General features: G+C 55.8%; 1 protein-coding gene across 1 annotated transcript; it reads left to right on the forward strand.

Moving 5' to 3' along the window:
* Nucleotides 1–252: 252 nt before the first annotated feature.
* On the forward strand, nt 253–966 carry LOC147980066 (uncharacterized). Its single transcript, XM_087515460.1, has one exon. The coding sequence runs from the start codon at nt 253–255 to the stop codon at nt 964–966; it is 714 nt and encodes a 237-aa protein (XP_087371586.1).
* The last annotated feature ends 10,488 nt before the right edge of the window (nt 967–11,454 follow it).

The following is an 11,454-nucleotide window of genomic DNA, read 5'->3' on the forward strand; positions in this document are numbered from 1 at the left end:
ATGCATTTTGACGGTTCAAAGATGCGCACCGGTTTGGGAGCCGGCATCATCCTCACCTCTCCCAAAGGCGACAAGCTCAGATATACATTGCAAATCCATTTTGCTTGCTCCAACAATGTGGCCGAGTATGAGGCACTAGTACACGGACTCCGGCTTGCCAAAGAACTTGGCATTCGCCGGATTCTGTGCAACGGTGACTCCGACTTGGTGGTCTCGCAGTCATCTGGCGACTAGGACGCCAAGGATGCAAACATGGCAAGCTATCGCTTCCTCGTCCAGCAAATCGGCGGATATTTTGAAGGGTGCGAGTTCCTTCATGTGCCACGAAGCAACAACAAGAAAGAGGATGCTCTGGCACGGATAGGCTCCACCCGGCAAGCCATACCAGCCGGTGTGTCCCTCGAGCGCCTCCTCAAGCCGTCCATCAAGCCCTCGCCAGAATCAGATTCTATCTTTGTGCCGGTTGCTCCTGAAATAGTCGGATCCGACTCCAAAACTTCAGCAGTTGGCCTGGCAACTTCGATAGGCGGCCCGAGGACTGCAGCAGTCGCACCCGGCCCGGGGACTTCAGATCCCGGCCCGGGGACTTCAATAGTTGCACCCGGCTCGGGGACTTTAGATCCCGGCACGGGGACTTCAGTAGTCGGCCCGGGGACTTCAGCAATCGGCTCGGGGACTTCAATGACACAGCAAGCGGCGGCCGACTCCAGCCCGCCACCTCCCAACCCAACCGCCCCCGTACAAGTGGCAGTACTGACAGTGGAGGAAGTCTCAACACGATCATGGGCTCTGCCCATCCCCAACTTTCTGGTGAACAAGGAGCTGCCAACCGATGAGATCTCGGCCCCACAGGTGCAACGTCAGGCAACAACATACACCATCATCAACATGGAACTCGTGAGGCGCAGTGTCACTGGTGTACACCAGCACTGCGTAGAACCGGAAAAGGGCCAGGCAATCCTCTAAGATATCCACCAGGGCGAGTGTGGCCACCACGCGGCCTCAAGATTACTTGTTTCCAAAGCCTTTCGCCATGGTTTCTTCTGGCCGACTACTCTAGAATATGCCAAAGACTTAGTCAAGAAATGTAAGGGGTGTCAGAAATTTAGTTCCAAGCAACATTTGCCGGCTTCTGCACTCAAGACCATTCCCCTTGCTTGGCCTTTTGCCGTCTGGGGACTGCACATGGTGGGACCATTCCGGACAACACGCGGCGGCATGACTCAGCTGCTTGTTGCCGTGGACAAATTCACCAAGTGGATAGAAGCAAAGCCAATCAAGAAGTTGAATGGTCCGACTGTTGTGACTTTCATCGCAGACATCACCACTCGGTACGGCGTACCTCACATCATCATCACCGACAAATGGCACTAATTTTGCTAAGGGCGCATTGGCCCGTTTTTGTGCGACACAGGGCATCCGACTGGACTTATCTTCCGTTGCCCACCCACAGTCAAACGGCCAAGTCGAGTGAGCAAATGGCCTCATCTAGTTTGGAATCAATCCTCGACTGGTTGAGCCTTTGGAGAGTTCGGCCGGCTGCTGGATCGACGAGTTGTCGGCCGTCCTTTGGAGTCTGCGCACCACTTTGAACAAATCATCTGGCTTCACACCCTTCTTCATCGTGTATGGTGCTGAGGCGGTCATCCCAACTGACACCGAGTTTGACTCACCTCGCATCACCATGTACACCGAGGCGAAGGCAAAGGCTTGGTCCTATTAAGGAGGTGATAGCGGAGTGAGCGAGGCAACCGGACTATAATGCTTTAACACTTTCACTTAGCCATAGGAGTTTGACAGTGGGGCTACTAGATAACCCCTGATGGCTCCATACTCTCCCGATCTTGGGGTGCGTACATGCCTGGCCGGAAAACGGCCCTTCGTTTAGGCGGAGGAATTCTAGCATTCCCATAGGTCATCGAGTGGTTGACCAGTCTCACGCTATATCATGACAGTCAGTTTTCGGCTTTCTCTACTGAGGTGCTCGTCCGGATGAACCAGGGCACAATCGCAGTAGTTCTCCTGGTGCTACCTTAGCCGGTAAAGCGGAACGTAAGGCACCAAAACACAGGAGCCGGGCAAACCCAACATTTGACCAAAGACAATGATTCGAAGCGGATGCATATAGGGCCAAAATCGCGACGCCGAACACTCCCTAGGGTATTCGGTCTTTGTGGTATAAACCGGGCCTAAATAATGGCCTTTGTAAGAAGCCCCTTGTGTCCAGGTACGTGCATTGTTCTGGCGTGGCCACATGCCAAGACGTCAGCATCCTTCACAACGGTGGATATGTATCAACAAGAGACAGTAAAAAAGGTTTACGCAGGGTCTTAATCTAAAAAGAATCCTTTGAGCGGGTCCCTGCTGCACGTCTGCGCCTGTGTCTCCGTTGTGCTCTATCCTGGATGGGTGTAGCACGATGATCGTCTGTAAAAGAGAGGAAGTTAAGTGAGAAAGTTGTTGTGCAAAAAGGTGGTTTTTAAATAAACCATGTATAATTGAAGATGATAAGAAATTGCCACTTGTCTGCGCGCGTTGAGCCCCTTGTATTGACAAATAGGGGTGTGGTCACTTATTCGGTGTAAATAGAGGCACTGGACTCGATCGCTGGTCCGGACGCCTTTAATGTTTGGCTGCCAATGCAGCCTCACTCTCTTCGGCGCGCAGAGAGCGCTTGATATCTCCGTGCACTATAATGATGCCACGTGGACCGGGCATCTTGAGTGTGAGGGAGGCGTAGTGTGGTATTGCATTAAAGCGAGCAAAAGCTTCGCGTCCGAGCAGTGCTTGATAGCCACTTTGAAACGGAGCGATGTGGAAAGTTAAATGCTCGCGACGGAAGTTATCGAGGGAGCCGAATGTAACATGTAATGAGAGGGAGCCCGTACAATGGGCTCCTGGGCCTGGCATTACTCCTTTAAAGGTAGTATTGCTATGGCGAATTTGTGTTGGGTCTAACCCCATCCCGCGGATTGTATCCTGATATATTAGGTTTAGGCTACTGCCGCCGTCCATCAATACTCGTGTGAAGTGATATCCCGCAATTACTGGGTCTAATACCAGGGCAGCCCATCCTGCGTGTCGGATACTTGCTGAGTAATCGCGATGGTCGAAAGTGATCGTTTGAGACGACCAGTGGCAGGACTTCCCAGTGACAGGCACTTGGGTATATGTTCCTGAGAGCGCCGCATTGTTTTTTCCCTTGATCACGTGTAACATGTTTACTGTTTTGACTTCTGGTGGGAATTTCTTTTGCTCCGCCGCGTCTTGTTTGGGAGGCTCGTCCTTGTCTGCACTTGGTGTATCCTCCCCCTTGTGTATGGCGTTGAGCTTGCCGGACTGCTTGAAGACCCAACATTCTCTGTGGGTATGATTAGCGGGTTTACTAGGGGTACAATGGATCTAACATACTTGGTCTATAATTTTGTTGAGGCTGGACAGTTCATCCCTGGTGCCTTTAGGGGGCGGCTTTTGACCTGGCCGAGAGCCTTTGAATCCGGCATTTACTGCCGTGCCCTTCATGTTTTCTTCTTTAGTCCGGCGCTTGTTATTGCTGTTGCACCGTGATTTCCCGTTTCCATCTCTAACTTTAGATGTACTGGGGTCGCTGGTGCTGCATCTGGCTAGCCAGCTGTCCTCACCCGCGCAAAAGCCAGTCATGAGGTTTGTTAATGCGGCCATCGTTCTCAGCTTATTTTGGCCGAGGTGTCTGGCGAGCCATTCATCACGGACGCTATGCTCGAAATCTGCCAAGGCTTCGGTGTCCGGACAGTCGACAATCTGGTTCGTTTTAGTAAGAAACCTGTTCCAAAGCTTTCGGGCTGAATCTCCGGGCTGTTGAGTTATATGACTCAAATCGTCCGCATCCGGAGGTCGGACATAAGTCCCTTGAAAATTTGCCCGAAAGGCGTCTTCGAGCTCTTCCCAACTTCCAATGGAGCTTTTGGGGAGGCCTTTGAGCCAGTGACGAGCTGGCCCTTTGAGCTTGAGGGGTAGGTACTTAATGGCGTGGAGATCATCTCCTCGAGCCATATGGATGTGAAGGATGTAGTCCTCAATCCAGACCCCAGGGTCTGTTGTTCCGTCGTATGCCTCTATGTTTACGGGCTTGAATCCCTCTGGAAATTCATGGTCCAGCACCTCATCGGTGAAACATAGGGGGTGTGCGGCACCCCTGTAGCTGGGTGTACCATGTTGTTAGAGTGTTTGTTGTGTCACATTGTATGCTGGGGCGCGCTTGCGTGGTCCATAGATGGATATTGTTGCGCCGTCCTTTGGGTGCGAGCCCTCGCATGGGTCGCGTATTGTATTGTGAGCGGCGTTGTATGCTGCTCTGTGTTGGTAGAGGGGTTGTCTATCCGACCAGGTGGCTGCTTTGATATTTGGTTGTGGGGGGTCTGAGGCCTCCTCATCGAATTCGGGTAGCAGCTTCCGCTTTGGGTAGCTCTTGGAGGGGCGATTGTCGCCATACCTCGCTGCTGTGTTGAGTATTTTGCTCCATCTAATGTGGAGTGTGTCTTGCGCAGCCTTGAGCCTTTGCTTCTGCTTTTTCAGACTCCTCGTGGTGGCAACAAGCCTTTTACGGGCAGTCTGCTGCTCTGGGTGTCTGTCCGGCGTTATGTCGTCTGGACCATTATCCTTGATAGGATTTGTTTGTTCGGTTTGATTATCCGGATTACCGTTGTCCGGCAGCGGTTCGCCCTGCTCCAACGCTTGGTCTGTGTGATCACTATTTCTGTCGAGGCGGGATTTGGGGCGGCGCTTGCGTCACCGCTTTGACTGCTTTTCGAGGGAACAAGCCTTCGGTGCGTCCTTCCGCTCCTCGTCGTCATCTTTTGGCGCGTCCACCATGTATACGTCATATGATGGGGTGGCGTTCCAGGGCCCAATAAGCGCTGGTTCTTCCTCGTCTCCTTCATCGGCGTCCATACCGTCGATGTCTTCTGAGTCAAAGTCGAGCATGTCGGTTAAATCGTCGACAGTGGATACAAAGTGGGTGGCGGGTGGGCTTTGAATTTCTTCATCGTCCGAATCCCAACCTCGCTGGCCACAGTCCGGCCAGGGCTCTCCTGATAAAGAGAGAGACTTCAGTGACTTCAGAATATCGCCAAAAGGCGAGTGCTGAAAGATGTCCGCGGCAGTGAACTCCATGATTGGCGCCCAATCGGATTCGATAGGCCGGGGCGCGGAGGGTTCGGAGTCCGGAAAAGAGTTCGGCTCCTTGGAGTCATGAGTCTCGCGGAGTGCGGGGCTGGTGTTTGGCTCAATCGCTGTTGGGATCGCAGCCCCCGAGGTGGCGTCCAACCGCCCATCCTCGATCGGCGCAGTTGGCTCCGAATTAGGGACCGGAGCCGATGTGCGTGCGGCCTCCAAGGCATTGTTTGGCGGCAGAGCTAGATCATGCTCGTCGGGACAGTGCGGCGCGCTCGGCAGTGGCTCGAATCCGTCGAAGATCAAGTACCCACGGATGTCAGCCGTGTAGTTAAAACTTCCGAATCTGACCTGACGGCCAGGGGCGTAGCTTTCGATCTGCTCCAAATGGCCAAGTGAATTGGCCCGCAGTGCGAAGCCGCCGAAGACGAAGATCTGTCCGGGGAGGAAGGTCTCACCCTGGACTGCATCGTTGTTGAAGATCGTAGGGGCCACCGGGCCTGACGGCGACGGCACAGAGGAACTCTGAATGAAAGAACCAATGTCGGTGTCAAAACCGGCGGATCTCGGGTAGGGGGTCCCGAACTGTGCGTCTAGGCCGGATGGTAACAGGAGGCAGGAAACACGAAGTTTTACCCAGGTTCGGGCCCTCTCGATGGAGGTAAAACCCTACGTCCTGCTTTATTAATATTGATGATATGGGAAGTACAAGAGTTGATCTACCACGAGATCAGAGAGGCTAAACCCTAGAAGCTAGCCTATGGTATGATTGTTGATGTGTATGTTGTCCTACGGACTAAAACCCTCCGGTTTATATAGACACCGGATAGGGTTAGGGTTACATAGAGTCGGTTACAATGGTAGGAGATCTGAATATCCGTATCGCCAAGCTTGCCTTCCACGCCAAGGAAAGTCCCTTCCGGACACGGGCGAAGTCTTCAATCTTGTATCTTCATAGTCCTGGAGTCCGGCTGAAGGTATAGTCCAGCCATCCGGACACCCCCTAATCCAGGACTCCCTCAGCGGTTGAGGGAGTCTTGGATTAGGGGGTGTCCGGACAGCCGGACTATATCCTTTGGCCGGACTGTTGGGCTGTGAAGATACAAGATTGAAGACTTCGTCCCGTGTCCGGAAGGGACTTTCCTTGGCGTGGAAGGCAAGCTTGGCGATACGGATATATAGATCTCCTACCATTGTAACCGACTCTATGTAACCCTAATCCTATCCGGTGTCTATATAAACCGGAGGGTTTTAGTCCGTAGGACAACCTACACATCAACAATCATACCATAGGCTAGCTTCTAGGGTTTAGCCTCTTCGATCTCGTGGTAGATCTACTCTTGTACTACCCATATCATCAATATTAATCAAGCAGGACGTAGGGTTTTACCTCCATCGAGAGGGCCCGAACCTGGGTAAAACTTCGTGTCCCTCGCCTCCTGTTACCATCCGGCCTAGACGCACAGATCGGGACCCCCTACCCGAGATCCGCCAGTTTTGACACCAACAACGGTGCCAAGCTTGGTGTAGAAAAGGCCCCCCAGAGCTTGATGGTGGGGAGGACGCCAAGATAACCCTCGCATAGGGTGACGAAAGTCGACAGCAGCACCATCGTGTTTGGTGTGAGGTGGTGCGGCTGGAGTCGGTAGAATGTCAAGAAAGAGCGGAGGAAGTCGCTCGCTGGCAGGCTGAAGCCACGGAGGAAGTGCGAGTGGAAGATGACGCGCTCGCCTTCCACCGGCGTCAGCGAGATCTCATTGGTGGGCAGCACGCGCACCCTAACACGGTCCACGCCGGACAGTCGCCGCGTGTCGCGGATGAACGTGAGGTGGTCTTCATGGAAGTTGGAGCTGTCCCAGTCGCCGAAGCACTCAATGACGGCTCGAGCTCGACGAAGGAGAAGGGCGGCGACGAGCGTGCGGGCCCGGGGCTGAGCGAAGAGAGGGCTTGGGAAGAAGAAGCTCGACGATGGCAGCGAGCCATGGAAGCACTTCGGCGGAGCGTGGGGTGCGGCAGCGTTGAAGAAGAAGAAAGGGCGAGAGGAGGGCGCGCGTGCCTCTGCCACTCTCCCCCTCCCCCTACTTATAGCCCCCTGGCTGCGAAGTCGAGGGGCTGGGCGTGGGATCGTGGGATTTACTGTGACCACGGCCCCACGACCCCGCACTTACCGCGTAGTAATGGCGCGTGGTAAAAGCGCGTGGGATCCCAACCGCCCGCCTCGACCGCAGCGGATCCGTGCGCATGCCGAGGCCCGATAGTGGCGGACCCGGCCTGCAGCAACGTCCCATCAAGCGTGGGCTGGCAGGCTGTCCCGGCCAGCTGATGTCGCATGGCACGCGTGCGGCGGGCGGCAAGCCCGGACGCCTAGCTATCCCGCTGCATGGCTCCCGCTGCGATGGTTCAAATTTCACTAGTCAGCTTGCTTGACTAGGGCCGACTCCGGCAATCGGTGTTACTGAGGACGGACAAGACAGGCAACCAAGACTTCATGGAGTAGGAAGCTGCCGGGGCACACCGCTTTGTCAGCCACGGTGACCCACCAGCTTCGGGGACTACTATCGGAGTTATTAGCCATGGGTAGCCTGACCTGCTCCCCATGGCATTTCAAGACATCGGGGTCGACTGCGCCCCTCAAGCATCAAAGATTCATCGCCGCCTTCTTGGGGCCGGCTGGTCCAAGCAGCCGGCTACCAGAGGGGCCGGCTCCTAGCAGACCGCCCCCAGAGGGGCCGGCTTCTAGCAGGCGGCCCCAAGCACCCATAAAATCTGAGCCCCCATGAATACGATTATACGAGGCATGGTTACAGAGAAGCCTGCCAACCTTGAATCCAGGGCGGGTCTTGGCCACAGTGCAGCGTACCAGCTGGTGATCTCCCGCATGGCGCGGCACTGTTGCCCTTCCACCCGTGACCTCACCCAAGCTAGAAGGACCCTGCCCCCACGACGGGCTGTCGGTACGGCCCGCGGACGGCGGGCCCTACCTTCCCGTGAGAAGCAAGATGGCGGCGAGCTCGGCCAATCGGCTTAGGGGAAGGCCGGCTTCCAGTAGGCGGCCTTATCCTCTCCTAGGAGTTTGTGCGCCATCAACGAGAAGAGATGGGGAATGGCTACAGTAAACAACCGCCAAGCGGCGGAACTGTAGCCACGCCTTCCCTGACAAAGCAAGCGTCATTAAGAGCATGACTACAATGCTTGGCAGCCGGCAGGACCCGCAAGTGGCGGGCACGGCATGTCGGCCAAGTACAAGACAGTCGGTGGGGCCCCCCAGTCGGCAGGCCCCAGCAGTTAGCAGAGGAGCCGACCAATAGTGGCACTGACGACCTGGGCCCACACCCAGCCAGTTTACCATTGTACCCCTGGGGTAGGCCTATAAAACTCCCCCAGGGCACCCATGCAAAGGGTTCAGATGTTTAGAGAAACACACACATATATAGAGAGAGCAGAGAGCTAGCCCTGCCCTTCTTCCTCTAGAAAAACAGCTCAAGGAGCAACTTGTAGCTACTTGTTGAGATAGTGATCATGCGGAGACCCCGCAGAGCAGGACTAGTGGTGTTATCTCCTAGGAGAGCCCCGAACCTAGGTAAGATCCGCCGGCGTGCATGTCTTCGCCTCATCTCGTTTCCTGGCACCGGTGACGTCTTATTAGCCCTCCATGATAAGCCATCCTTTGGCATATGTCGCACAACACCCCCAACACTGGGAGAGCGCGCCCCTGCCATTCTTCAAGCTGATGAAGAAGGGCCCGTTCGTGTGGACCCCAGAAGCCAACCAAGTGTTTCAAGACCTCAAGAAATACCCCACCAGCCGAGGTGACACAGGACCCGGAGGGCACCGCATGGGCTGAAGCAATGCCAATGGGTGGCCAGGCCCAGCAGGGCGGCGTTCGCGGGCCGGTAGAGGCCCTAGCAGGCAATCAGGCCCTTGAGGTCCCATCATCTCAGGAGATGCCCCAACTGCCGGCAGGCACAAGCTCCATCGACGTTCCTGCCCTCGTCAAGCATCCGGTGTATTTCGTCAGCACGATACTGCGGGATGCAAGGGCACGATACCCCATGCCTCAGAAGCTCTTGCTCGCACTTCTGGTGGCCTCATATATACTTCTCCAACAAGCTATATGAGCCGAAGGATGAGCACGTGGAGGCATACCTCACGGAGGTACACAAAATGGAAAAGCATTTCCTTGGTCTAGAGTTGCAGCATGTATCCTGTGGCACCAACAAGGAGGCCGACGACATCGCCAAGAGGGTGTCCAAGCGACAACCCCAAGAGCCTGGCGTCTTTGAGGAGCGGCTCTTCAAGCTGTCGGCAGCACCTCTGCTCCCGGGGCCGGCGCCGCCTCGGGAGGTACTCCCCCAACCACCTGCCTCAGGAGCCCCGGCCTGCGGCCCGACCTCGGGAGCGCGCCTGCTCCTGGCGCTCGAGCCTCAGGAGGGGTGCTGGACCAAGGAGCTCAAGGAATACCTGACACAAGGGACGCTGCCGGAGAAGGAGGAGGATGCGGAGCGCGTGGCTCGACAGGCTACGGCACACTGCATCCAGGACGGTGAGTTATACAGGAAGCGGCCAAATGATGTTTCCTTACGACGCAACTCCAGGGAACAGGGGAACGAGTTGCTGGCCGACATACACGGTGGAGACTGCGGGCACCACTCGTCATCATGGACCCTCGTCGGCAAGGCGTTCCGTAGCGGGTTCTACTGGCCTACGGCGCTCAACGATGCAACCGAGCTAGTGAAGTCCTGCGAGGCCTGCCAATTCCACGCCAAGAAGATCCATCAACTAGCTCACAGCCTCCAGACCATCCTGCTCTCGTGGTTGTTCGCAGTCTGGGGGCTGGATATCTTAGGCCCATTCCCTCGAGCGCCTGGGGGCTACCACTACCTCTATGCCGCTATCGACAAGTTCACCAAATGGGCGGAGGTAGAAGCCGTTTTCACCATCCCGGCCGGATCTGCGGTCAAGTTCATCAAGGGTATCATAAGCCGGTTTGGGGTCCCTAATCGCATCATCACCGACAATGGCTCGTAGTTCACTAGCAATCTTTTCAAGGCATACTGTGCTAACCTTGGAACGCAGATCTGCTACACCTCAGTGGCACACCCCAGGAGCAATGGTCAAGACGAACGCGCCAATGCTGAGGTCCTCAGGGGCCTCAAGACTAGGATGTTCAAGAAGAAGCTGGAGGCCTGCAGCAAGGGCTAGCACGACGAGCTCCAGTGTGTGCTGTGGTCTATCCGCACCACCACCACCAAGCCAACAGGTGAGACCCCGTTCTTCCTTGTCTATGGAGCAGAAGCGGTTCTCCCTCACGAGGTCAAGCATCGCTTCGCGCAGGTCCTGGCGTTCGATGAGATGCAGCAGGACGCCATGCGGGGGATGGACCTCGTGCTGGGGGAGGAATGCCGCCATGAAGCCTCGCTTTGAGCGGCAAGGTACCAGCAGGCGCTACGATGGTACCACTGTCACAGCGTCCGCTCCAGGACGCTCGAGGTGGGTGATCTCGTCCTGAGGCGAGTGCTCTCCAGGGAAGGGCTGCACAAGATCTCGCCCATGTGGGAGGGCCCGTTTTAGGATCGCCCGTGTCTCCAGGCCTGGCGCTGCGCGCCTAGAGACACAGGACGAGATCCCCATCAAGAACGCCTGGAACATCCAGCACCTCCGAAACTTCTACCCATGAAGCAAGGCCCAGCGCCTGTGAAGCAAGGCCCCATGCCTGTGAAGATCTCCGCTCGTAACACTCTCACGTAATAATGCATGGGGCTGTACATGCCCCGGAGTCTCAGGAGTGCCGCCCTTGGGTCTCAGGGCCTCCCTCCCACATCTTAGTGGCAACACTTAGCTCCGCGCTGATAAGAATACTAGACTAGGTGCCGGACGTGGCTTTTCATTTGCTTTACGTAGTTGGCTTGCCCCTTTTTTCTTAATGGAAGTTTGCATTCTGGCTTTTCTTGTCGTCTTGGTTCGAACGCCTTTTCCTATGTTCTTCCTTGGATCTTTGTTTGGGTCCGTGCTCTCCCTCGAATGCCTCACGAGGGGGCTGGACAGGTGCCCCCGTGAGCTTTGTACCCGTTCTTCGCGAGGCACCCTCGCCCGAGCCCACAAACGGGTGCACCTCTCTCAATATGTGCCCCTCGTGTACCGTGATACGAAGCGCTGGGTCATGGCCGGCGGCACCTGCGACCAGGATTCGGAAGAATAAGAGTTCCCTAACGAATTTTTGTAGTTCCTAGATGCTTTCCGAGCAAAGGAGGCCTCGCCAGGCACCGGGAAATGCGTGCCTCACGAGGCGGAAACTACTTCAGG

This window comes from Triticum urartu, chromosome 3A, assembly GCF_056163025.1.
Source record: "Triticum urartu cultivar PI428250 chromosome 3A, HENAU_Tu73, whole genome shotgun sequence".
Classification (NCBI taxonomy): domain Eukaryota; kingdom Viridiplantae; phylum Streptophyta; class Magnoliopsida; order Poales; family Poaceae; genus Triticum; species Triticum urartu.